Genomic DNA, 24085 nt, shown 5'->3' with positions numbered 1-24085 from the left:
TCCTTTTGAGCCTCTTTCTCTACCCATTATGCAGCTGAGGGCTAAGCCCTTTCTTTTCTGATTATTCCCTAAGGAAGCATTTCTTCACCCTGACTCTCCACGGTCTTTCTCACTTACCATTACACCTGACACGGTAAATCATTATTTCTTTAGCCACAAAATAAGTCATGAAGCACAATGGCTTGACTCACAGGATATGACAAAGTACCAGCAAACCAATATTACAACTTAAGGGTGTTGCTTAGATCCAGCGGCATTCAACCACAGCTCCTCCAACCTTTACCATGTGGACTACAGGCATTATACTCGTTAATGGTAGCCAACCCTACTATTAAACATTATTTGGGCCTACATATGCTAGGCTATTGCTTGCTTAATTATGGCTAACTGAATACATAATTACGAGTTTAAATCATAAGACGGCGATAATTTGTTCAGTAAATAGGGATGCAGAATACAACAGAATTGATTTTATAAAAGCTAGGGTTGAGCGAATCTCATTTCCATCATCCAGGAGCCTCTTTGGATCATCTTCCAGGATGATCTTCATTCTACATCTGGAACGTTCTGTATTTTTCTCTGAACAGGGCACTCTGGCCGTTCCTGAAAATCTAAAGTAAATCTCCCAGAATAGCAAATTGGTTGCCATGTTCCAGATGGGAACAGTCTGATCCCCGAGCAACTGGATCACCCTGTTCCGGAGGGAAAATGGAATGTTTTCGGGGAAAATAGTATGTTCCATGCCTCAAAGTTTGCACCTCTTTCTCCAACTTTTTTTTTTTTTTGCACAATCATTTTACCTACTGTCCCCCAAACACCGTCCCAAATCTATATATATAAAAGCGAAAACCACTCACGCATTAATCACAAAATCTCCAGAACCGTAAAGCCTACAAACTTGAAATTTGCCACGTATGTTCCTCTTGGCTTCTAGGTACTCAAAGAAAGGATTTTTCGAAATGACCATCAGAGTATTAATATTTCCTATATTATTATAACACGCTCTGATGCTAATTAGTTAGACGTTCTACTCCCCGTCCCGACTTGAAAATAACTCTGGAGAGAATAGGATAGCATAGGACAGGCTTCTGTGGGACAAGCCTCATGGGGAGAAGGGGCTACAAAGCCTGAGGGAGAGAAGGGGATAGGATAGGAGATGTTTCTGTGGGACAAGGCTATGGAAGAGAAGGGGAGAAGAGAGGCTTCTGTGAGGCCAGCCTGAGGGAGAGAAGGGGAGAGGCTTCTATGGGGCAAGCCTGAGGGAGAGAAGAGGATCGATGGGGCCAGCCTGAGGGAGAGAAGGAGAGAGGAGAGGATCGATGGGGCCAGCCTGAGGGAGAGGAGAGGACAGGAGAGGCTTCTGTGGGGCCAGCCTGAGGGAGAGAAGGGGAGAGGAGAGGATCTATGGGGCCAGCCTGAGGGAGAGAAGGAGAGGCGAGAGAATAGATTGGGCCAGCCTGAGGGAGAGGACAGGAGAAGCTTCTGTGGGGCCAGCCTGAGGGAGAGAAGGGGATAGAGAGGAGAGGCTTCTGTGGGGCCAGCCTGAGGGAGAGGACAGGAGAGGCTTCTGTGGGGCCAGCCTGAGGGAGAGAAGGGGAGAGGAGAGGATCTATGGGGCCAGCCTGAGGGAGAGAAGGAGAGAGAAGAGGATTGATGGGACCAGGCTGAGAGAAAGGACAGGAGAGGCTTCTGTGGGGCCAGCCTGAGGGAGAGAAGGGGAGAGGAGAGGCCAATCGTAACTACCCATTAATTTTAAAACTCTTAAGTGTTGATTTATCAAGCCCGATCACATAGTTTCGTAGCGGAGCACGGGTATTCAGCTAGTCTTATATATAACCTCCAGCTATGAAAAGATGGGCCACTCTTATCATAAACTACGGCTTACAACCCGCAAAGGATGGGTGCACACAATACCCTGACTAAGCCAAATCAATTAAACCATCTACGAAAACAGTCCTCATGGAACAAATTAAGTGGTTATCACCACCCGTCATCGGCTAGGAAGGGAGATCACGTTATCAGCAGGGTTGATGGTTATCGCCCAAGAACTGCAGCAAGCTGCCTTCCGCCCACGGTGAAAGCTGCAGAACGAGGGATGCACAAACTGAACCGTTTGTTCCACGCACGGGACGATTCTTGCAGGAACTGCATCATCTTTGAAATGTTTTCTTTTCTTTCTTTGCCTTTTATTCTTTGCGTTTAGAACTGCATATTTGTGTTTTGCAATCCAGAGGCTTGTCTGAAATGAGGGCATCAACAGAGGTCGGCTTAATAAATACAGGTAGTCCTCGAGTTACGACCACAACTAAGCCCAAAATTTCTGTTGCTAGATGAAGCATTTAGGAAGTGAGTTTGGCCCCATTTTGCCACCGTTGTTCAATGAATCACGGCAGTGGTTAAGTTAGTCACACGGTTGTTAAGTGAATCCGGTTTCCCCCATTGACTTTGCTTGTCAGAAGTTCACCAAAAAGAGGATCCGGGGAAGCCCCCCTACCCCCCAGGGACACGGCAACCGTCATAAGTATGAACCACTGGCCAAGCCTCTGGATTTTTAATCAGGCGACCATGGGGGTGCCACCACGGTCGTTAAGTGTGAAAAACGGTCGTCAGTCAACTTTTTACAGTGCTGTTGTCATTTTTGAACGGTTGCTAAATGAACTGTTGCAAGTTGAGGACTACCTGTAGCCCTTTTTGTAATAAAATAAAATAAAATAAAATAAAATAAAATAAAATAATAAAATAAAATAAAATAAAATAAAATAAAATAAAATAAAATAAAATAAATAAAATAAAATAAAATAAAATAAATAAAATAAAATAAAATAAAATAAATAAAATAAAATAAAATAAAATAAAATAAAATAATAAAATAAAATAAAATAAAATAAAATAATAAAATAAAATAAAATAAAATAAAATAAAATAATAAAATAAAATAATAAAATAAAATAAAATAAAATAAAATAAAATAAAATAATAAAATAAAATAAAATAAAATAAAATAAAATAAAATAAAATAAAAAATAAAATAATAAAGTAAAATAAAAAATAAAGTAAAATAATAGAGTAAAGTAAAATAAAATAAAAAGATAAAATAACACATTGTAAGCCGCCCTGAGTCTCCGGAGAAGGGCGGCATATAAATCAAATTTAGAAAAAATAAAATAAAATAAAACAATAAAACAATAAAATAAAATAATAAATACATAAAATAAAAATAAAGTAAAATAATAAAGTAAAGGAAAAGAAAAGAAAAGAATTAAATAAAAAAAGAAAAGAAAAGAAAAGAAACAAAAGAAAAGAAAATAATAAAAGAAAATAAGAAATAAAGTAAAATAATAAAGTAAAGTAAAAGAAAAGAAAGAAAAACAAAACAAAACAATAAATAAAGTAAATAAAATAAAATAAAAATAAATAAATAATAAAATAAAATAAACAAAATAAGAGAAGAAAATAAGAAAAAAACAAAACAAACAAATAAAAGAAAATCATAAAAGAAAATAAATAAGAAAATCAAATAAGAAAATCAAAAGCAAAGTACAATAAAATAAAGCCACCCAACCCCCTCCTCCGTGACAAATCAATGACCACCGTCTCATCTTTGGACTTTGGAGCCGGCTGCCTCCCTTTGCTTTGGCACCTCTCCAAGGCGAGGGGAGCAGCGAGCGGCGGTCCCTTTTCAATCCCCGCCTTCCCGGCGCTCAGGGACCTTGGAGAGCTTCCCCTCCAGAGTCCGCTCAGCCCTTCTTCTGGGTTCGGGGCGCCTCCCCGAGGTCGACCGAGGCTGCGGCTGCTGCTGCCGCTGCTGCTCTCGCAGTCAGTCCCGCATGGAGAGCTCGGCGGAGGAAGGAGGAGCCGGAGCCGCCGCCGCCAGCCCGGCTGACATGGCAGCCCTGCACGCAGCCAAGCGCGCCCTGCGAGCGGAGCTGAAGCGCCGCCTGAAAGCGCTGAGCGAAGCCGAGAAGCTGCGCCAGTCGCGCCTGCTGGCCGGCAAGGTGGGTGGCTTGGGTGGGAGAGAGAGAGAGACGGCGGACGCTGCTCGCTTTCTCCGGACGGTCGGTCGGTTGATTCCCCGTTCCAGGGGCCCTTTGGCAACCGAGCCCCGCAGAACGCGAGAAAAGTCCCCCCCCCCGGGGAACCTTTCCCCAAAGCTGGAAAGCCCTCGTGCGCCCACGCGCGTCTCCAAGCGGTGCCCAAAGAACTTGGCAGACCCGGGGATTTCCCTCCAGACTGAGAATCCTCCCCCCTTGCTGCCCCTCCTCACTCCCCCCCCCCTACGCCGCTAAGGGAGGGAGGGAGGCAGGCAGGCAGGCAGGCAGGCAGGGGTGAAATGTAAAATGTGTTACTACCGGTTCTGTGGAAGTGGCTTGGTGGTGGTGGGGAGGGGTAATGTGACTGGGTGGGCGTGGCCAATTTATTTTTTTAAAAAAAACTTTTCAAAGCATTTTTTTTCCCTAATCCTTTGAAAAGCCTCTGGCCATCAGGCAACTCAGCTGGGATCCTCAGAGTGGTCTTTTTTAAAAAATGCCTCTCTGCCATCTGGCAACTCAGCTGGGATCTCAGAGACTTTTTAAACCATTTTTTTTTTACCACCTCTTCGGCCAAGAGGTTATAGAAAAAAATGCTTTGAAAAGCCTCTGAGGATCCCAACTGAGCCGCGGGATCATCAGAGGCTTTTTTTTTTTTTTTTTTTTTACTTTTAAAAGCATTTGTTCGTGGGAAGAGGTTGTAGGGGGCGCAGAGATTTTTGCTACCAGTTCTCCGAACCACCCGCAGCCATTGCTACCCGATTGTATGATCCGGTCTGAACTGGGAGCATTTCACCCCTGGGGGGAGGGTCTTCGGAAAAAGGGCAGCGGGTGGGCGCGGAGGGGATTTGGCAACGTTGGGAAAGGGGCATCCAGCCAGCGCTGTGCTGCGCTCGCGTGTCCTGGAGGGGATGGACTCCAAGCCTTTCTTGCCTTTTTTTTTTTTTTTTAATTTGATTTATATGCCGCCCTTCTCCGGAGATTCAGGGCGTCTTACAATGCGTTAAGCAATAGCCTTCATACTTTTTGTATATTTTTATACAAAGTCAGCTTATTGCCCCCACAAACTGGGTCCTCATTTAACCTACCTTAGAAAGGATGGAAGGCTGAGTCAACCTTGAGCCTGGTGAGATTCGAACCTGCAGTAATTGCAGGCAGCTGTGTTAATAACAGGGTGCTTTAAACCACTGTACTACCAAGGCCTTCTCCCAGAAGCGTGAATTCAAGGCGAAGACCTGGCTCTGTGCCCCGGTTGCCAATTCCTCCTCTTGGAAGCAAGGCTAGGCTTGGAGCCGGTGGTGAAACCCAAATTTTTTTTAGTACCTGTTCCGTGGGCGTGGCTTGGTAGGCGTGGCAAGGGAAGGATACTGCAAAATCCCCATTCCCTCCCCACTCCAGGGAAAGGATACTGCCTTAGGTGGTGTCCCCAACGCCCACGGCACTCTCCTTGAATGTCTAAATCCATAGACATTTAGACTACGAGTGATTGGGGGAGCTAGGTGTATTTAGCCTATCGAAGAGAAGGATTAGTGCAGGGGTCAGCAACCTGTGGCTCTGGAGCCGCATGTGGCTCTTTCACCCCTCTGCTGCGGCTCCCTGTCACTCAAAATATGCGTCACAACCGCCAATGTGCGACACCCGCCGGCACGCGATTTATTGAGCTTTTCAACCCCCGGTAGGCCAACCATGGATAAATCCAAGAAAAGAAAAGTTTCATCCTTCTAGAGCAGGGGTCTCCAACCTTGCCGACTTTAAGACTTATGGACTTCAACTCCCAGATCAAAGCTGGCTGGGGAATTCTGGGAGTTGAAGTCCACAAGTCTTAAAGTCGGCAAGGTTGGAGACTCCTGTTTTAGAGGGTCTTTGAAGCCCTTGGAGGTTTATCTGTGTCCTCGGGGTCACCTGAGTAGTCCTGTAGTCTGCAATTTTTCCTCTGAAAATCCATTCCTACTCCCACAGCATTCAAAGGATGTTCATCCCAAATTGTATAGCTACAAGCCTGCAAGGAATACAAATCCTTCCATTCCCCACTATCCTGTCAGAGCTGAAGGAGCTTCATGGATGAGAAGTGAAACGTCTTCAAAACAAAAAAAAAAGAAAGTCCAGTTGCCTCTTGAAAAAAGCCCCTTTGGGACAACCATGACCTGGATGACTGAGAATCTCTTACAGGCTTTCATCTGAGAAATGGTGCTGAGGGAAAATTTATCCTTCATTCTGAAAATGAAAGTCTGGGAATTTTTTTTTTTTTCTGTTTTCATTGAGCAACTGACTAAGGGGATATGAAATTGAGAAGTTTCGGCTTTCCTACAAGACTAGATGTGAAATTGACTAAAATAGGCAAGTGGCAAGCAGATCCTGCTAGTTGTTGTTGTTAGTTGCGAAATCATGTCTGACCCATCGTGACCCCATGAACAACGTTCCTCCAGGCCTTCCTATCCTCTACCATCTCCTGGAGTCCATTTAAGCTCACGCCGACTGCTTCAGTGACTCCATCCAGCCACCTCGTTCTCTGCCGTCCCCTTCTTCTTTTGCCCTCCATCGTTCCCAGCATTAGGCTCTTCTCCAGGGAGTCCTTCCTTCTCATTAGGTGGCCAAAGTATTTGAGTTTCCTCTTCAGGATCTGGCCTCATAAAGAGCGGTCAGGGTTGATCTCCTCTAGGACTGACCAGTTGGATCGCCTTGCAGTCCAAGGGACTCGCAGGAGTCTTCTCCAGCACCAGAGTTCAAAGGCCTCCATTCTTTGACGCTCAGCCTTCCTTATGGTCCAACTTTCACAGCCATACATTGCAGCTGGGAAAACCATAGCCTTGAGTATGCACACTTTTGTTGGCAGGGTGATGTCTCTGCTTTTTAGGAAGCTATCTAGATTTGCCATAGCTTTCCTCCCCAGGAACAAGCGTCTTTTAATTTCTTGGCTGCAGTCCCCATCTGTGGTGATCTTGGAGCCCAGGAAAATAAAATCTGTCAGTACCTCCATTTCTTGAAATTGAAAGTGTTATTTAGATACAGGATATTCTGTACTCCCTATTATTACCCTTGGTAAATTATTTAAAAATGGCCATTTCTATACCACTAAAAGCCTGAAAGTCATACTGGAAAGTGTACTAAGATTGTCAAAACTTAAATACTCTCATCATTCCGGATCAGCAGAATTAATGAATAATCGGAGCGTGCAAACAGATAAGAGTTCAGTCACCAAAACAAACATTCATCAAGTAAAAGTAGCCAGCCATTAATTCAGCAGCAGCAGGAAAGTCAATCCAGCGTGATTATTTTACTGAATATTAAGATATTTGGAAAATGAATATTTCAAGGAGAAAAACACCAGCAAAATAAATGCTCTCTCTTTTCTACCTGAACCTTTCAATTTCCTACCATTTCAGTTGTTGAGTAATTTCCCAGCATATTTTAATCTATTTTATCATAATGATTGATAGCTCTATCATACTTATAAACACCTCTCGGGCATGTTGCAGTATTGAAGCACCCAACAGAAATGAGAGGGCCAAGTGCACTTGGAAAATATGAATGCATTAGAAGAAATCTTATGAACTTTGACTTTACTCAGAATGAGGTATGGTTTATTTGATTTACTCCCCACTGTCCTGCTCGAACCAGCTTTCAAAGTAGCTCAGAAAATTAAAAACATACCAAAGTTTAACAAACTCAATGCCAAGAATTCATTTAAGAAGAATTTAGAGATTTCATGAATGTTAGGGGCGAGATAAAGACCCTACAGATCCTTCCCTGGCAAAACTCCTTGTGTAATTGGTTGTTATTGTTGTTTGAAAAAGAACAATACCAGAGTCCAACCCCCTGCTCAGGCAGAAAACTCTATACCATTTCAGACAAATGGTTATCCAATCTCTTCTTAAAAACTTCCAGTGTTGGAGCATTCACAACTTCTGGAGGCAAGTTGTTCCATGGATTAATTGTTCTAACTGTCTGGAAACTAAGTTGCTTCTCTCCTTGATTAGTTTCCACCCATTACTTCTTGTCCTACTCAGGTGCTTCGGAGAATAGCTTGACTCCCTCTTCTTTGTGGCAGCCCCTCAGATATTGGAAGACTGCTATCATGTCACCCCTAGTCCTTCTTTTAGTTAAACTAGACATACCCAGTTCCTGCAACCATTCTTCATATGTTTTAGCCTCCAGGTCCCTAATCATCTTTGTTGCTCTTCTCTGCACTCTTTCTAGAGTCTCAAGCTCTTTCCTGACTTGTGATTCTTTGGAGATACAAGAATAAGGCACCTTAGAATCAGTATCACATTTAAAAAAATGTTTTTAATTATTTTAATTATATACTTGGATGTTGTAAACTGCCCTGAATCTGTTAACACTATTTGTAAATGCAATAACAACAACAACAACAATAATACCTAGGATGCTGGCAGTAAACCATATCAACCATTAGCACCAGTCAATGGTATTTGTGATGCATTTTTGAATGTTCAGTTGACTGAGTTTCATGTTTAATGAATAAAGTAAATAATAATAATAATAGACAGTGAAGATCTTGTGGGACTTTTGAATACAGACGGATCGTCATTTGGGACATAACACGTAAGCCAGATATCACGGTTGTTGAGGGTTGAAGCATACAGTTTATTGATATCGCTGTACCAGGAGACGCCAAAGTCAAAGAAAAAGAACTGGGAAAAAAATAACAAAATATCACGACCTGGCCATCGAAACTACACAGCTATGGATGAAACATGTAACAGTGATACCCATTGTCATCAGGGCACTTGGTGCCATGTCCAAGAATTTTACAAAACACATCAAGAAATTGCAGCTTCCTGCAATAACACCAGCGGAACTGCAAAAAAACTGTACTACTTGGAACATCATATATTTTAAGAAGGTACTTGGTTGATACCTAGGACGCTGGCAACAACCCGTATCAACCATTAATACCAGTCAATGGTATTTGTGATGCATTTTTGAATGTTCAGTTGACTGAGTTTCATGTTTAATGAATAAAAGAGATAATAATAGCAATAATGATAGTAGTAGTAGTAGTAGTAGTAACAACAACAACAACAACAACAACAATAATAATAATAATAATAATAATAATAATAATAATAATAATAATAGCAACAACAACCAACCAACCACCAGTTTGGTCTAGTGGTTAAGGCACTAGACTAAAAAGCTGGAGACCATGAGTTGAAGTCCTACTTTAGCCATGAAAGCCAACTGGGTAACTTTGGCTCAGTCACTCTTTCTCAGCCCAGCCCACCTCATAGGGTTGTTGTTTTATGGGGAAAATAAGAGGAGGAAGTTTTGTTGGATATGCTTTCTGCCTTGAGTTATTTGTAAAAAAAATAATAAAGGCAGATTACAAATAAATGAAAACAATAAAACAAAACAGGGACCTCTGGAAAGATTGGGGTAGAAAAATCTCATCCAGATTTATTGAAGAACTTACATTTTCATTCATTGTCTATTTAGGACCCGGAGAATAATGTCTGCTCCTCGTTTTTCCTGCCTTATCTTCCCCTCCAACAGCTAAAACACTGTGACAAGCGAGAATAGCTGTGTTATAATCTCTTCCCCGTTCATAAATCTGATACCACTGGTTGAAAGGTCTGTCCCTGTGACTCTAAAGAGGAGAAGACCACTGGACACATTCTCCTTTGATGCTCTTTTTATAGAGATATTCGGGGGCGGGGGAGGGAATTACCTTCCCAATAATTAATAAGTATCCTGGCTGTTCTGACACTCCCTCACTGCTTGAGGAAGTTAACGGTAACAGAAATTTTGAGTAGTTCGGAGAACCGGCAAACACCATTTCCGGGTGGGAATGGAGATTTTGCAGTATCCTTTCCCTGGAGTGGGGTGGGAATGGAGATTTTGCAGCATCCTTCCCCTGCCACGCCCACCAAGCCATACCACGCCCAAGCCACGCCCACAGAACCGATAGTAAAAAAAAAATTGAATTCCACCACTGCATTCATTCATAAACCTGATTGGGGATTCTCCTTTTCCCAAAACAGGTGATGGCCCATCCTCGCTACCTCGCTTCCCAGCGCATCGCGGTCTTCCTGAGCATGCCAGACGAGGTCCGGACCAACGAAATCATTAAAGACATTTTCCAAAAAGGCAAAGAATGTTTCATTCCGTGGTACAAGCCCGAAAGCAGCCACATGGACATGGTCAAGCTGGCTTCCTATGAAGAGATTGCCTCACTTCCTCTGACGTCCTGGAATATCCATCAACCCGCTGAAGACGACGCGCGGGAAGACGCATTGGCAATGGCAGGTAAGTTTGGAATTGTGACGTGGAATTGCGATACAGGTAAGATGTGGCTTATACCCAGTGGTGAAATCCTCCGTGGATTGCCACCGGTTTGCTGCTCGCGCATGTGCACTGTGTGCCAAACGCACTCTGTGCGCTTTGCGCAGAAAAAAGAGACTTAACAAGGCAAGTAGAACAGTGAGGGGGGGAAACAGCTGTGCCGCGCGATTTATATTGCTAGAAAGCAGGATTTCCTGCTTTGTAACTCATCAGAAATACCGCTTCGGATTAACCGGTAGCTTTTTTTTTACTAGCGGTTCACTCGAACCTGTAGTGTTTATCACTACCGGTTTGCCCAAACCGGTGCGAACTAGTAGCATTTCACCCATGGTTATACCTTGATACAAGAGGGACAAAAGCAGGCATCAATTTGCATGCACTAAATCTTCACCCTCTTACGAATACCTCAACTTACAACAGCTCATTTAGTGACCATTTGAAATTATAACGGTGCTGAACTGTCCCAAAGGTGCTTTTTTTTCTTTTTCTTTCAAGAGGCAACAGGACTTTCTGGTTTTTCTTTGAAGACGTTTTCGCTTCTCATCCAAGAAGCTTCTTCAGCTCTGACTGAATGATGGGAGAATGGGAGGATTAATTTTCCTCGCAGTCAGCTCAGGGAGGGCGAAAAACGGGCCTACCAGAAGTTCAGGAAGACCAGAAAGGGGACCATTTCCAGCCTCCAGAGGGCCTCCAGAGCCTGGGGAGGCTGTTTTTGCCCTCCCAGAGGCTCAAGGAAAGCCCCTGGAGCCTGGGGAGGGCGAAAATGCCTCCCCCTCATGGTGCAGGAGGCCAACTAGGCCAAGTCCACCATGGCCACGCCCACCCAGCATTTGGGCAGAGAATCCTTTGCTAAAAATTTTGAAGCCCATCCCTGAATAAATAGGAGAGTAAAATTGGCTCGTTCTTACTGGGACATAAGCAACTTAGCAGAGCTCTGCGAACCAGTTGCAGTTCCCCCTCCTTACAGAAATAGTTGAGTAAATGCATCTTATGACCACCAGATGGCGGGGTAGAATGCATTAAGAAATGAGCCATAATGACATTTTCTCTCCCCCCCCCCGCCCCCCATCCCTGCTCAGGTATGATATAACCTTTCTCCCTGTAGAAGAATTTATCTCCGGCCTTGAAAAGCAAGCTGGAGAAGGGGCCATCTCACATTTTAAGAAAAAAACTCCCATGCAACTAAATGTCTTTTAATATTACCTTCTCCTAATGGTATCTTATGGATGCATCACTTTGTTGTTTGTATGTATACTGAGATCTTAAGCACTGGAGATAAATTCCTTACGTGTCCAATTGCACTTGACCAATAAACAATGTTCTATTCCCGTGATGGCGAACCTATGGCACGCGTGCCACAGGTGGCACACATGTAGCCATATTGGTGGGCACGCCAGCTGATTTTCGGGCCTTCCAGGCCCACTGGAAGTTGGCAAATGAGCTGTTTCCGGCCTCCAGAGGGCCTCCGGGGAGTGGGGTGGGGAAGGCCATTTTTGCCCTCCCCAGGCTCCTAGAAAGGCTCTGGAGGCTGGGAAGAGAGAACACCATGCCATCACATGCCAGGAGCGGGGGGGGGGAGGGTTGTCATATAAAATTATGAGTGTGGGCATGCATGCGCACAACCCTCCCCGCCCGCTCCTGACACGCAATGGCAAAAAGGTTAGCCATCTCTATTCTATTCTATTCTATTCTATTCTATTCTATTCTATTCTATTCTATTCTATTCTATTCTATTCTATTCCATCCCATCCCATCCCATCCCATCCCATCCCATCCCATCCCATCCCATCCCATCCCATCCCATTCCTCTATTGTGTTGTTTTTATAAGATGAAGTAGTCATTGACAGGTAGGATGTTATAGCAGATAATTTTGTGTACTACGCTTAGGTCAGACCGAAGGCGGCGTAGTTCTAAATTGTCTAATCCCAAAATTTCAAGCCTGGTGGCATAAGGTATTCTGTTGTGAGCAGAGGAGTGGAGGACTCTTCTCGTGAAATACCTCTGGACTCGCTCAATCGTATTAATGTCCAATATGCAGTGCGGGTTCCAGGCAGATGAGCTGTATTCGAGAATTGGTCTAGCAAAGGTTTTGTATGCCCTAGTTTGCAGTACAATATTACTGGAGAAGAAGCTTTGCAAGATTAGGTTAACAACTCTTAATGCCTTTTTGGCAACGCTGTTACAGTGAGCTCTGGTGCTTAGATCGTTTGAGATGAGAATACTCCAAGGTCCTTGACAGAATGAGGGTCATCTACGAGGTCGTATCCACCCAGCTTGTATTCGAGTGGAATTCGACTGATCGAGTGGAATTGTATTCGAGTGGAAGCTGTGATTTATGATTTGCAAACCTGGAAGAGTTGAGCAGGGATTTTTGGGTTTCGTTTGGTTTGCTCCAAATTCCTTTTCCAAAATAATCAGAGAGGTGTTTACTTAAAGCTGTGTTCCCATGTTTATTAAACAGAGGACTCTGTTTAAATCTAGTTTGTCTCGGTAATTATATTTTTGCTTTTGACAGCTGCTCCATATGTACCATGTCACAAAACTGGTATTATTCCTGAAGGGACGGGCACAAGATTTTGCTTTTACTTGATTAAAAAAAAAAAAAAGTCATAACCAGAGCTGGGTACAAATGGCCTTTTTTTTTGAACATCTCCACCAAAATGACTGCAGAATTTCTTTAAATTTCTCTAGAGCAGTGATGGCTAACCTTTTTGCTGTTGTGTGCCAGGGGGAGCGCGGGTGTGGGGGGGTCACGTGTGCGCGTGTACCCACACCCATAATTCAATGCGCCCCACCCCCCATGCATGCGCATGTATTCCCCCCCTCACTCCCCCCACTTTTGGCATGCGATGGCACAGTGGGCCTAGTAGGTCCATTTTTCGCCCTCCCCAGGCTCCAGAAGCTTTCTTGGAGCCTGGGGAGGGTGAAAACAGCCTTCCCTACCCCCCGGAGGGCCTCCAGAGGCTGGAAACGGCCCATTTCCCAGACATCCAGAAGGCCCAAAAATCAGCTGGCCAGTGCACGCATGCATGCTAGAGCTGAGCTAGGGCAACGCTCGTGTGCCCACAAATATGGCTCCGTGTGCCACCTGTGGCACGCGTGCAGTAGGTTCGCCATCACGGCTCTAGAGAGAAGGGAAAGTCGACAATACAGGTAGTCCCTGACTTAACAACCATAATTGAGCCTAAAATTTCTGCTGCTAGTTGTTCAGTGAGTTTTGCCCCACAACCTTTCTTGCCACAGTTGTTAAGTGAAACACTGCAGTTGTTAATTTAGCAATACGGTTGTTAAGTGAAACTGGCTTCCCCATTGACTTCGCTGTCAGAAGGTCGCAAAAGGTGGATCACATGACATGGGGACTCTGCATCCATCATAAATACATGCCAGCTACCCAGTATCCAAGAACCACGGTGGCACAGTGGTTAGAATGCAGTGTTGCAAGCTAATTCTGCTGACTGCAGGCTGCCAGCTGTTCGGCAGTTCAATTCTCACCGGCTCAAGGTTGACTCAGCCTTCCATCCTTCTGAGGTTGCTAAAATGAGGACCCAAACTGTTGGGGACAAAAGGCTGACTCTGTAAACCGCTTAGAGAGGGCTGTGAAGCACTGTGAAGCGGTATATAAGTCTGAGTGCTATTGCTAAGTGGGAAGGAAGGAAAGCAAGGAAAGAAGGAAAGAAGATGAAGGAAGGAAGAGCCCTGGTGGCACAGTGGTTAGAATGTAGTACTGCAGGATAACGTTGCTGACTACCAGCAGTTCGATTCTGAATGGCTTAAGGTTGACTCAACCTTCCATCCTTCCGAGGTCTGACTCTGTAAACCGATTAGAGAGGTCTGTGAAACACTGTGAAGCGGTGTATAAGTCTAAGTGCTATTGCTATTGCTAACCAGATTTTGGTCATATGACTGTGGGGATCCTGCAATGGTCGTAAGTGTGAAAAATGGTCATAGGTCACTTTTTTCCAGTGCTGTTGTAACTTTGAATAGTCACTAAATGACTGGTTGTAAGTTGAGCACTGTCTATAATTTCTCAAGCCCTGAGTTCTTTTGTAACATCTTCCTCTGGGGCTTAATAGCAATAGCAATAACACTTAGACTTATATACCGCTTTATAGTGCTTTTACAGCCTTCTCTAAGCGGTTTACAGAGTCAGCCTCTTGCCTCCAACAATCTGGGTCCTCATTTTTACCCACCTCGGAAGGATGGAAGGCTGAGTCAACTTTGAGCCTGGTGAGATTTGAACTGCCAAATTGCCGGCAGTCAGCAGAAGTAGCCTGCAGTACTGCACTCTAACCACTGCGCCACTGTGGCTCATAGGAGCAGGAGAAGTTGGGAAGGTGGTAGATCATCAGAGAGACGATTGCACAATCAAAGATGGGATGCTCAGAGACATTCCGATCAAAGCTGCAAGAATACCCCACTCATGTCAAAAGCACTGAAGCACTTCTGCGTTGAAAGAATTAGCCGGGTTACATCACCATTATCCAGAGGAAATGCAGTTGGGGGCTCCTTTAATATCCTGGACAGGAGCTGGAGCGAAGGACGGGAACTCAACCTCGCCCCAAGGCAGCATTCAGGTCTCGAACATGGTCTGGCTAACCTCCATCCCAGAGTCCTCCTTACCACATGAGCCAGCGTGCGCTCCCAACCCGGCACTTAACCCACGGGAATTCCTCCAAAGGGGTAAAAGACATTTGTGAAAATAAATGACATCATCAAGACATTTTGAAAATAAATGGCTTCACCAAACCGAGGGAGAATTGGTTGGGGAAAAAAAAATATGCAGGAGCATTCCTCAGCCCTCATTACAGAAACTCATCAAATAAGGCTATCCCCTTGATCAGTTATTATCTATTTATACTCTTCGTAGCTGAAAGTAGGTTGGAGCTCAGCGGAGGAGCTCCTGTGCAAAACGCAGTTTAATCAGAATGCGACGCCACCACACATAATTACCTGGGAATAAGCTCCACTAAACCCAGTGGAGTTTTCCTTAATAGTAACTGCATTGTGTGTCTGTCAAGTTATTTGCAGGCTAACAAGAGTCTTCCTTTGCAAAGCCAGGCCGACAACTCAACAACACAACAATTTTGCTGTCTGAGAATAACTTGCAGTTTTCTGAAACTAATAGCTGTGCTTTGGGGCCAAAAGGTGGGGAAAAAACCTATAATAACGGGGAAGGTTATTCCATGCTATTAAAATTATGGTAGCTCATTGAGAAATCTAGTTTAAATATATTCATATAGTATATCCTCACATAGAGAGGCAAAAATAGTTTGTTTTGTGACCTAGGCTTACTGAGTAATTGCAATACACAATTAGTCCCAAACAAACCTATTTTATTGTAACAGCTGAGAATTACGTTCATTCCCAGCTGAGTCCCAATTAGTTGCGAAATAAGTCCTTCGGAAGAAGTCCTTTGGGAAAATCACCAACCTTTATCTTCTTTGACACCCTGCCAAAGGCCTTACTTGGCAAGGCCCCACGAAGTTAAGAAACAAACAAGAGATGCCAACTGGAAACAGAGTTAGCAATGTTGCTTTCCTGCAAAAGGCCCAAGTGCCTTTGTTTCTCTTTTAAGCCTTATGGGAAGGGCCAATCATCTCCTGGCCTTACTTCTGAGTCGTCCCTTTTGCTTTAGCTGCTCTTGCCTTCTGGCAGCTCTGTGCATGCGTGCACTAGGAACAGACTCCTCCTGTTCCTCTGCCTCTCTGCTGTCCGACTCTGGGGACTCCAGAGTCCGTGCATCACTCCCAGATGGCCCTAGTCCCATCTCTGCCTCTGATGCAGAGCCCTTGTCTGGACCTTCCCCAGACTCCAGGACTGGCCCATGTTCCTCCCCAGCCTCCTCACTGTCCGACTCCACTGCCAGCTCCGCAGGCTGCTAGCGGACCACAACAGTTTGCTTCAGAGCTGGACAGACATGGCTGGAGCAATTGATCTACAGTATTTCCTTCTTAAGCTCCAGGATTTTTCTAAGCCATCCAGTTTCTGAGAATTCACTCCAATGGCTTATCTCCATTACAAAAATTCCATCCAGTGTTACATTGTTAAGCTTTTCCTGGACTGGAGATATATCACTCCCTAATCGATGACCAACAAGAGTTGGAAGGAACCTTGGAGGTCTTCTAGTCCAACCCGCTGCTCATGTAGGAGACCCTCTACCATGTCAGACAAATAGCTGTCCTGGAACAGCTATTGGAACACTGCTATCATGTCACCCCTAGTTCTACACACCCCTAGAAGAAGCTACAGACTTGGATACAGTCACCCGTGGTTGCATACAGTAGTATGCAGCTTGGCCTAAAATATAAATTGTGTGCTAGGGGTGTGTAAACCAAACACAATCTGATTTAAATCAATGAATCTAGATTTGCAATCTGATTTGGACTTGAATTTTAATTTAGATAAGGGTGGGTTGCTGGAGGTTCACAGGGGTTTTGGAGAACCTCTAGCTAAGATTCTGTGCAGTTCAAAGAACCCCCAAATCCCACTCCTGCCTGGCCCCACCCACCCCCCTCCCAGGAGTCCCCACACGGCCTGTTTTGGATGCACGTAAGTGCAGGGTGCTCGAGGAAGCTCAGGGAAGGGCGAAAAACAGGCCTACTGGAAGTTCAGGAAGACCCATTTCCAGCCTCTAGAGGGCCTCTGGAGCCTGGAGAGGCCATTTTTGCCCTCCCGGAGGCTCAAGAAAAGCCTCCGGAGCCCGGGGAGGGCAAACCCCCCCCCCCCACACCATGGTGTAGGAGGCCAACTAGGGCACGCCCACCATGGCCACGCCCACTCAGCAACCAGGCAGAGAGCCCCTTGCTAAAATTGTTGAAGCTCACCCCTGAATTTAGAGGATCAATCCAGAGGAAAGGAAAAATGTTTCTGTATATGACTGCTGCCTCGGGCACCACTTTTTGCAGATTTTGCAATATCCTTCCCCCAGGAGTGGGGAGGGAATGGGGATTTTGCAGTATCCTTCCCCTGCAACGCCCACCAAGCCACGCCCACCAAGCCACGCCCACCAAGCCACAACACGCCCACCATGCCCGCAGAACCGGTAGTAAAAAAAAAAATTGAACTTCACCCCTGCTCTATGGTTCTATGTGCAAAACTCTCCAATTCATCAATCTTATTTGATTCAATACTTCCAGTGCTTTGCTTGCTTCAATTTGGAAATCTGAATTAATTTGTGGATTCAGTCCGTCAAATGGTCTTCAAGTCAAATCTCTGAATTGAATAGTCAAATGCCTCTATTACACAAAAGACCAGCACCCAACATTTTGGGATGCTTTATTTAGTCCCCTAATCGTCAAAGGAGGAGTGGATTGGCCGTTCTCCTTTTTCCCACAAATAATTCATTTCACTTTTTTTTTTTTTGTAATCAATTCAACAGAACAGCTCTGGCATCAGCTATGAAAACGCCCTGACAGTAATTACATACAGAGTACTCATCCAAGTGCATTGATACCAATATACAAATAAATTGCAGCTCCCATCCAGAAACAGAAATAATTAAGTGAGAGGAAGCAATTTAGTTCCAGGCTGGAGATGTTAAGCTAAAAAGATTGCGTAATAAGGAAAGAGATGTGGGTATATATATAAAAAAAACTTATGCCCCCTGCTGACTCCTCTTTATGATGGTGTCAAATCATGTGCTGAGTTGATGGAAAGCACATCCAGGGACCACTTCTCATCAATGCGAGCATTAAAAGAAGCCATTCAGGTACAACCATAATTTTTCAGAGTTTTAATCACTCGCACCGAGCTGTTGTATGAATTACTTACCGTAGTGGAATAGGCATGCCGTAGAAATTTGCTATCAATTCCATCTTTGCACCTGCATTCAATAGCAATGGCACTTAGACTTATATACCGCTTCACAGTGTTTTTACAACCCTCTCTAAGTGGTTTACAGAGTCAGCATATTGCACCCCAACAATCTGGGACCTCGTTATATCGATCTTGGAAGGATGGAAGATTGAGTCAACCTTGAGCCGGTTGGGATCAAACTCCTGGCAGTGGGCAGAATCAGCCTGCAGTACTGCATTCTAACCACTGTGCTGCCACAAACCTGGTTGTATTAAATAAATACATTTCTATTCCAATATTTAAAGAGTTCATTTAATTTTTGCAGTCTTGGGCATACTTGGGAGAAAGTATATATTCTTGTTTTGAATGAAAAAGCAAAAGAAAGAAACATGGAGGGAAACCACTGAAATCCACAGGAATCTGGATCGTACTAAACTTTAAGGGATGCTACTGCCGAGACCATTACTTTTATTTATATTTCAGTTTTCCTCTTTTTATAAAGATTCCTCCATATTTATTTTCAATTCGCGCTTTTTTGTTTTATTTGAAACATCCAAACCAAACGGCAAGATTGGACTATAAATAAACAAACAGAATCATTTCTTGCCATTCTGAAGTAGAAAAAGCAAAACAAATACAGTGTATTTCTAAAATAACTTTAAAAAGGTAAAGGTTCCCCTCGCACATATGTGCTAGTCGTTCCCGACTCTAGGGGGCGGTGCTCATCTCTGTTTCAAAGCCGAAGAGCCAGCGCTGTCCGAAGATGTCTCCGTGGTCATGTGGACAGCATGACTAAATGCCAAAGGCACACGGAACGCTGTTACCTTCCCACCAAAAGTGGTCCCTATTTTTCTACTTGCCTTTTTTTATCTGCTTTCGAACTGCTAGGTTGGCAGAAGCTGGGACAAGTAATGGGAGCTCACCCCATTACGCGGCACTAGGGATTCGAACCGCTGAGCTGCCGACCTTTCGATCGACAAGCTCAGCATCTTAGCCACTGAGCCATCACGTCCCCTAAATAACTTTAACCCCGATTACTTTAATCCAGATTAAACACACACACACACACACACAAATGGCAAATTCTGCCAATACTTCTTTCAATTTAAAAACACAAGAAAATAGCAAAACTCTTCCAGTACGTCTTTCAGTAAAGAAAACATTCAACCCTTTTCCTGTGAGTCCCCTCCCTCCCTTCCTCCCTCCCAAAACGCTCAGGTGAGCCTTCTTGTCCCTCATCATCTTCAAACCAGATGGCCCAATCATTTCCTAAGTTCCGTATTATTTTTGATACATTCAGCTTGCATTTCTATCTCCCTGGCGGCCAGATCGGTTGGACTTTTTCTGTTTTCTTGCTCCAAAAGTTTTCCTCTGCTGCAATTTAAAAAAAAACAAAAAAAACCCACAGCCCAAGCAAGATGATAAGTTTGTTCCAATGGGCTGCTCTAACTCGTGCTGCCTCATTTGTTTCAAATGTCCCCTTGGCAAATCCTCCTCCATAGTGAGGGGAAAAAAAAACAGACCTACATATAGTTGCCTTTAAAAATCCAGCAGAGGTTCAGAATGCCAGCCCGTACCTTCGCTTTTCCTGGCAGGGACAACTGCATCAATTCTGAAAGCAGATGGAAGAGTGGCAAAAGCCCATCCCTTTGAGGTTTGAGGGCAGGATGGCAGAAACATGATTACTGAATTTATTCCAAATTTCCTCTTCCCATGAAAGAAGATTCTGGTTTCCTACCTTATTCTTGGGGAGCTAGAGAATTTATTTGAAATTTCACATGGGGTGGATGAGTTGACCTTCCTTATTGAAAGTGCTGGAGGGAGATTTGATCTAGTGGCAATGTTTACTATAACTGTTGGAAATCAGGAGTCCAGGCCGTGTTCTGAACTAGGCTTCCCAAGAGCAGACTCCTCATCCCAATAAAACCTCTTTTATTTAGGTTAAAGGGAATTCCTCTCCAGCAAAGTCCCGACAAACAGTCTTTCATGAGATTTCACAACTACAGATCTTTATCAGCCTTGGAGAGTTGCCAGGCCGATATCTTCTAAATGCCACGCTGTAGCAGCAGCAATTATTTGGCAAGAAGTCAGGAACAGATCTTTACCCCAATGAATTGTCTAATTGACCCCAACTAATTGTCTCATGCAAACTCCCCTTCCCTTCGCTCCTCTTTATTCCCTATGGGAGGGGCCATTCACCGTCCACCTGTGGCTTTACTCCTGAGTCGACCCTTGTTCCTTAGCTGTTCCCTTCTCCTGGCAGCTCTGTGCATGCACACCTCAGGAACAGGCTGCAGCTGTTCTTCTGCCCCACTGATATCCGACTCCGAAGGCAGCTGATGACTGTCGGACGGCCCTGGCCCCATCTCTGCCTCCAATGCAGAGCACTTATCAGAGCCTTCCCAGACTCCAAGGCTGGCCCATTTTCTTCCCCAACCTCCTGACTGTCTGAGTCTGCCACCAGCTCCGTTGACCGGTGCCGGACCACAACAGGTAGTTCAAAGGAAGAGCAAGGGCAATAGCTCTTAGACTTACATACTGCTCCATAGTGCTTTACAGAGTAGTTTACAGTGTCAGCATATTGCCCCCAACAAGCTAGATCCTCATTTTGAGCTGGTCAGAATCAAATTCCTGGTAGTCGGCAGAGTCAGCCTGCAATGTTGCATTCTAACCACTGTGCCACCAGTGAATATAGATTTATTGTGTGCTAACACTCTCTACAAGAATCTGAAATACTAATGGTCAAAGCAAATTGATGGCAGATAAGAGTCAACTGAATTCAAGGTGGGTTGGACTTAGATCTTTTGGGTGCAACGCAGCAGTGAAATCTCCCCGGTCATTATGTCCCATTTTTTAAATCATCTGTCCATGCGCTCTTCTGCACATGTGCAGAAGAGGCGTGCATGTGCATAGCGCGCTCCCGTGTGCTCCCATTCCTGAACCGGTAGCGAAGGTAAATGGATTTCACCGCTGGCGCAAAGGGACTCAAGACTTACGATGTGTTTGACCCCTCTCTCAGGCTCAGTCTGGTCATCTCTGTGAACTTTCCTCGGCTGCCTAAAATTCCTCTTCCATTGAAGGCACCACCCTCTTTAATTTTCCCCCCCATTAATATTAAATGGAAAGAAGTAGAAACCAAGAATCTGCAGATTATTGGAGATAAACTTTTACATATGAGCCACGGTGGCGCAGTGGTTAGAGTGCAGCTACTTCTGCTGACTGCTGGCTGACTGCAATTTGGCAGTTTGAATCTCACCAGGCTCAAGGTTGACTCAGCCTTCCATCCTTCCGAGGTGGATAAAATGAGGACCGAGATTGCTGGAGGCAAGAGGCTGACTCTGTAAACCGCTTAGAGAGGGCTCTAAAGCGCTATAAAGTGGTATATAAGTCTAAGTGCTATTGCTATTGTTATACGGTATGTTCTCTGGCCTCTTCATCACTAACTACATACAAAATCAATCTTTTAACAAGCTATTTACTTTCAAGTGTGAAAGCGGGAAGAAGAAACCACTTCTGCGAGCTGAAAAAAAAAATATTCACCAGTTTAAATTGCAATTTCAGGGTTCCATCCAGAAGGCTCTTGATAATACTGACAGGTCCATGCTGAGAGCTTGATGTTTCTCAACTGGGGGTTGATCTGCAATTAAATCTTTATTCCATTTTTATCTGACATCCAAACAAATGCTTCAGTAATTGTAGCTGTTTCCTTTCCCTTTGCCAAGCCCACCTCCCTCCCTCCCCCCTCCCCCCCCAGGAAAAAAACAAATATATATTAAGTGCACAAACTGAGATTTTATCTTATGGAACACTCAATAAAACAACTGTGGAATTATTACCGTGAAAAAACTTGGAGGGGGAGATAAATGGCTTGCTGTTGCAGCTATCTTCACTTTGCCAACTTCTCCCCTTTAAAAAAACCCTCGGCATTAGAGATGAGAAACTTATTTAGACGGAATCAAAAAAAAAAAAAAAGTGAAAACAAGAGGGACATCTCCTTTGTGGAGCGGAGTGCAAAAATCAAAAGAGAAAAAGAAATTAGAGCGAAATGTGAAAAAAAAATAGTTTTACGATGATATTTAGCTGTTACTATATGCAAGTCTGCCAGGAGGGTTTTGTTGTTTATGTGCCTTTAAAAAATAATAATAATAATAATCTGTTGATGTTTGTTAATTGCAGTTACCAGCATGCCTCCTATACAAATACGTCTGCATATATTTAGCCAGTTGCCTTAATAATCTTTGGTATGTGAGTTTTAATATAATAAAAGCAAGCGTCAGGCAGAAAAGGAGCTTTTCACAGCTTCCTTTCCTTTTGTAGAAGGTCTTCCCAGAGAAAATTGCTTAGGAGTTTTTCTAATGCCTGTTCAATCTTGCTTTACGGCCAGAGGCTTTTTAGCAAAGCGTTCTCAAATACACGGAACTTATTTATTTATTTATTTATTTATTTATTTATTTATTTATTTATTTATTTATTTAGATTTATATGCCGCCTTTCTCCCTAGGGACTCAAGGTGGCTTACAAAATGACAACTTCAATACAAATCACAATACAATACAAAATTAAAATCAGTAACCCAATTAAAAAATGATTTAAAATTATACCAGTGTACCCCCAAACGGATCAGTTTAATTGGCGGAAGAGCCACGTCTTCAGCTCGCGACGGAAGGAAAGAAGGTCGGGGGCTGTCCTGAGCTCAGTGGGCAATCCATTCCAGAGGGTCGGGGCTCCCACAGAGAACACCCTGCCCCTGGGGGTCGTCAGCCGACATTGTTTGGCTGACGGCATCCTGAGGAGGCCGACTCTGAGAGTGCACAGGACGATGGGAGAACAGCTGGAGATGGTCCTGCAAGTACCCCGGGCCTAAGCCATTTTCCCCCCAGTCTTACTATGCTTTCTGCTTTTCATATGGCCTCGTGTTAATTTTGCTTTCTATTCTCGAGAGGGCAATACATAGGTGTATTAATGATTAGGGTGATAAGAAATGCATTGTTGTTGTTGTTAATTGCGAAGACGTGTCTGACCCATCGCAACCCCGTGGACAATGTTCCTCCAGGCCTTCCTGTCCTCTACCACCCTCTGGAGTCCATTGAAGCTCACGCCGACTGCTTCAGTGACTCCATCCAGCCACCTCATTCTCTGCCGTCCCCTTCTTCTTCTTTTGCCCTCAATCGTTCCCAGCATTAGGCTCTTCTCCAGTGAGTCCTTCCTCCTCATTAGGTGGCCAAAGTATTTGAGTTTCATTTTCAGGATGCCCTTCTAAAGAACAGTCAGTCAGGATTGATCTCCTCTAGGACTGACCAGTTGGATCGCCTTGCAGTCCAAGGGACTCGCAGGAGTCTTCTCCAGCACCATAGTTCAGCTTTTTAAACTGGGAAACCCCCACACATACACCTCAATTCTTGGACAGATCAGGAAGAAAATGAAAATTGACAAATGAAAAGTTTGTTTGATGTCCTTTCACCCCAAGATATTTCCTTTCTCTTCCACAGATGGTCTAGATCTCATCCTGATGCCGGGACTTGGTTTTGACAAAATGGGGAACAGGCTGGGAAGAGGAAAAGGGTATTATGATACCTACCTCCAACGATGCCTGCAGCATCCAAAAGGAAAACCATACACAATTGCCTTAGCTTTCCAAGAACAAGTGTGCCATATGGTCCCTGTGTCTGAAACGGATATGAGAGTGGATGAAATCCTCGTTGATGACTCCAAACAAGAACTTTGATGAGGGACCACTTTTTCATTGCTTTTCGTGGAATTTCTGGACCGCTTCATTCACACCTATTCATAATGGGGGGGGTTCCGTGATGAACTTCTGCCAATATCTTTGTTATCTCAACTCCGTATCTCTGCTGAGGGTGGTACGACCACCAGTTTCTTCTGCCTATTAAAGATGCAAGGAATCGTGTCTCTAGAGGATGTGCATAACACACGTGTGGATTGCCTATTGATGTTTTCA

At 44.2% G+C, this 24085-nt stretch overlaps 1 protein-coding gene across 2 annotated transcripts; it reads left to right on the top strand.

Moving 5' to 3' along the window:
- Window positions 1–3765: 3765 nt before the first annotated feature.
- MTHFS (methenyltetrahydrofolate synthetase) lies at window positions 3766–24054 on the top strand. 2 transcript variants are annotated; one of them, XM_070953657.1, is made up of 3 exons: window positions 3766–3995; window positions 10031–10331; window positions 23616–24054. In XM_070953657.1, the coding sequence occupies exons 1-3, from the start codon at window positions 3828–3830 to the stop codon at window positions 23849–23851; spliced, it is 705 nt and encodes a 234-aa protein (XP_070809758.1). In that variant the 5' UTR covers window positions 3766–3827; the 3' UTR covers window positions 23852–24054. The 2 variants fall into 2 exon arrangements, with proteins under 2 accessions (XP_070809758.1, XP_070809759.1); XM_070953658.1 differs by having other exon boundaries at window positions 3768–3995; window positions 10031–10295.
- The last annotated feature ends 31 nt before the right edge of the window (window positions 24055–24085 follow it).

This window comes from Pituophis catenifer, unplaced genomic scaffold (assembly GCF_029215685.1).
Source record: "Pituophis catenifer annectens isolate HBS135680 unplaced genomic scaffold, rPitCat1.0.hap2 SCAF_14, whole genome shotgun sequence".
In the NCBI taxonomy this organism is placed as follows: Eukaryota; Metazoa; Chordata; class Lepidosauria; order Squamata; family Colubridae; genus Pituophis; species Pituophis catenifer.
Note: the sequence above shows the minus strand (reverse complement) of the source record. Positions and strands in the feature narration are given on the sequence as shown.